The sequence below is a fragment of the Rhagoletis zephyria genome, unplaced genomic scaffold, assembly GCF_001687245.7.
Source record: "Rhagoletis zephyria isolate East Lansing unplaced genomic scaffold, Rhagoletis_zephyria_1.1 Rzeph_scaffold_05225, whole genome shotgun sequence".
NCBI lineage: Eukaryota > Metazoa > Arthropoda > Insecta > Diptera > Tephritidae > Rhagoletis > Rhagoletis zephyria.
This window is the reverse complement of record NW_016162308.1, coordinates 37157-40063: the sequence shown is the minus strand read 5'-3', so window position 1 is coordinate 40063 and position 2907 is coordinate 37157. Positions and strand designations below refer to the sequence as shown.

The window sequence follows — 2907 nt, the reverse complement described above, 5'->3', positions numbered from 1 at the left end:
ACCAAGTTACAACGAAAAAACCATTTCGGCTGTATTTCGGAGGGTTAAAAAAAAAAAAAAATTTTTTCCAGAACCCTCTCAACATAATCTTTAAATTTAGGGGCGGACATTAGCAACTTTTTTTTTCGACCCAGTCTAATGTACACTAGACTGCATCAATCTTATTATATTATTATCATTTATATTTTAAGACATGCGCCAAAATATTTCGGAGAAAATATTAAAATCTAAAAATTTGGCTTTTTATGAATAAAAATAGTTTTTTTAAGTATCACCTCAGGTGATAAAAAATTCGCATAGAAATATTTAAAAAAAAAATTCTACGGAATCATAATAATGACATTTTTATGCTGTTTTTGAACTTTTTTCAAAGATTGGTTCAAGATAAACTTGAATAACTAGCCAAAACTTTACCAATTTAGACTTGTGAGGTATCGTTGAGAAAGTATTTTCTCATCCTTTTTATTTCTTTTGGGCGTATTTTCAAATCGGCCCAGCTCACTTAAATCTTAATATTTTTCTGAAATATTTTTGTGGAGGTCTTGAAATATGATAAATTTTGTAATCCGAGCGGAAAAACCGCAACTTTTTTTTTGTGATGCAGTCTAATGTACATATGTACATATGTATGTATGTAGGTTGAGAAAGTGCAAAAACAAGTATAAATGCTTCGGCGGTCACACTGCCCGCTAACAGTAATTTGTTGCTATTCAAAGCGTTTGGTTGGCGTTTTATTTAAAGTTTAATTTTTATTTCTTAGTGTTTAATCAAATTTTAATAAAAGAAACCACACACAAAAAATACCAAAAAAAAATGTTCACCGTTATCGCCGTACTCGTAGTCAGCACGCTAGTCGCACTACTCACCTACGTCTATGCCAAGTATGGACGTCTATACTCATTAGGTCGCCGATTTCGCGGACCACCAGCGCTGCCCATCATTGGCAATGCGCTACTCTTCCTAGACATTCAGCCAGACGAATTTATCAGCCGCTGCCTGGCGATGATCAAAGAATATGGAAAAACATTCCGCCTTTGGTTGGGCCCCGATCTCAATATTATTATGCACGATTTCCGCGACGTTGAAATTTTGCTCAGCTCCCCAAAGTTTACCACAAAATCGGATCAATATCGCTTCTTGAAAGACTGGTTGCATGATGGTCTGCTACTGTCGCATGGACGCAAATACCAACAACGACGAAAGCTAATAACACCTGCATTCCACTTCAAGATGATGGAAGGTTTTTTGAACTGCTTTCACGAGCATTCCGGGGTGTTGGTGAAGCAAATGAGAAAGATATGTGCTGAAAGGCGGTCGTTTGAGCTGCTGCATACGGTGGGTGTCTGTATGTTGGATACAATTTGTGGTAAGTGATTGCGTGGAAGCGGAGTGAGTGAAAATATTGAATCATTTGTGGCCTTTTGCTTTTTTTGATGTGATGTGCTAGGGATGTTAATTTTTTCGACTTTTGCGATCAACATATGTATTGTGGAATAAAAGAAACGCCTTATTTCAACCAGTTAAGTCTATATTTCTTTTGTTTATTTAATATAAAATTTTTTTTTATAAAGGTCTACCTCATTTTACATACAATTAACCGCATTTAAATGCGCATTTCAAAATTTGTACAAAAATTATGAAAATACAAAAAAAAATTGCCAAAATTTCAAAGTTTTTACTCGGCATTTTTAGAAAAATTTAAGGTACGCAGTTTTATAACCCATTAAATTAAAGTAGTAGTTACAAAATACGGTTGATTTTTGGGAATTTTTTAAACGATGCTGGGCATTTAAACAAATTCCATATAAACAAATTGTCGAACATACTTACTATTATTATTATTATTATTATTATTATTATTATTATTATTACTTTTAAAATTGCGTACCTAAAAATTCTGAGTAAAAAGATTGAAAAAGGTTGAAACAAAAAAATTTCAAAACACACCAAGCAATCAATATACACACGACACTATGGGCCAAATATAGTAAAACTGCGTTTTTAGTTTTATAATTTTTTTATTAGAACTTTATAATCTCAAAGATTTGATAAATTCTAAAAATTATTTTAAAAATTCAGTGCAATGTTGAATAAAAAATGGTTACCAAATGAAAGAGAAAATTCTGTAGGATTAAAAAAACAATTAATTTTTTTTGGGTTCACAAGGACGAATAAGTATTGAAAATACCCCTTTTATCAATTTTATTTTTTTTAGGCTAACAAAGTTAGAAGGACTATATTCGAGGACATTGTCGCGTTTATATTATTTCTTAACATATAATTTTTTCAAAATAAATACCTTCGTACCTTATGCACCAAAAAATTTAATCTGCTCTTTCTCTACAGAATTTTCTCTTTAATTTGATACCCATAATGTTTTCCTAAGTACATTGCACTAAATTTTTTAAACCATTTTCTGAATTACTCATATTACTAAATTTTCAAAGTCCTTTTAAAAATTCCTGATGTCGGAGAGAAAAACTAAAAACTACTAGTATTTTTGTGTGTGTAAAATTGCCTGTAGCCCGGTGTTATGTGTATGTATAATTTAGCTAAACATTTATAAAAAAATATTATATAAACCAAAAGAAATATAGCTAAAACTGGTCAACATAAGGCGTTTCTGTTTTTGCCACCATTGCAAATTACGAATTCCAAAAGTCCCCGGAATCCCGGGATTTTCGGCACCTAAAAGAGGCCAGGATCTCGGGATTAATATCCCTACAGCATACATATTTCTATTGGGTCATTTGTATACACGGGGGTGGTTCAGAATTTGTGCTGAAGAGTTAAACTAATTATTTAAATTTTTCTACATCTATGTTTTCTTTTTATCAATCTATTTTAAGAATTCTAAATATTTTTTTTTTATAATTTAAATTCTTAATTAATTTTTACAACTTATTT

General features: G+C 31.2%; 1 protein-coding gene across 1 annotated transcript; it reads left to right on the top strand.

Moving 5' to 3' along the window:
• The first annotated feature begins 813 nt into the window (after window positions 1-813).
• LOC108371792 (cytochrome P450 4d1-like) lies at window positions 814-1374 on the top strand. The gene has a single exon (XM_017627397.1). It carries the CDS (start codon window positions 814-816, stop codon window positions 1372-1374), a length of 561 nt encoding a protein of 186 aa, XP_017482886.1.
• Window positions 1375-2907: the final 1533 nt, after the last annotated feature.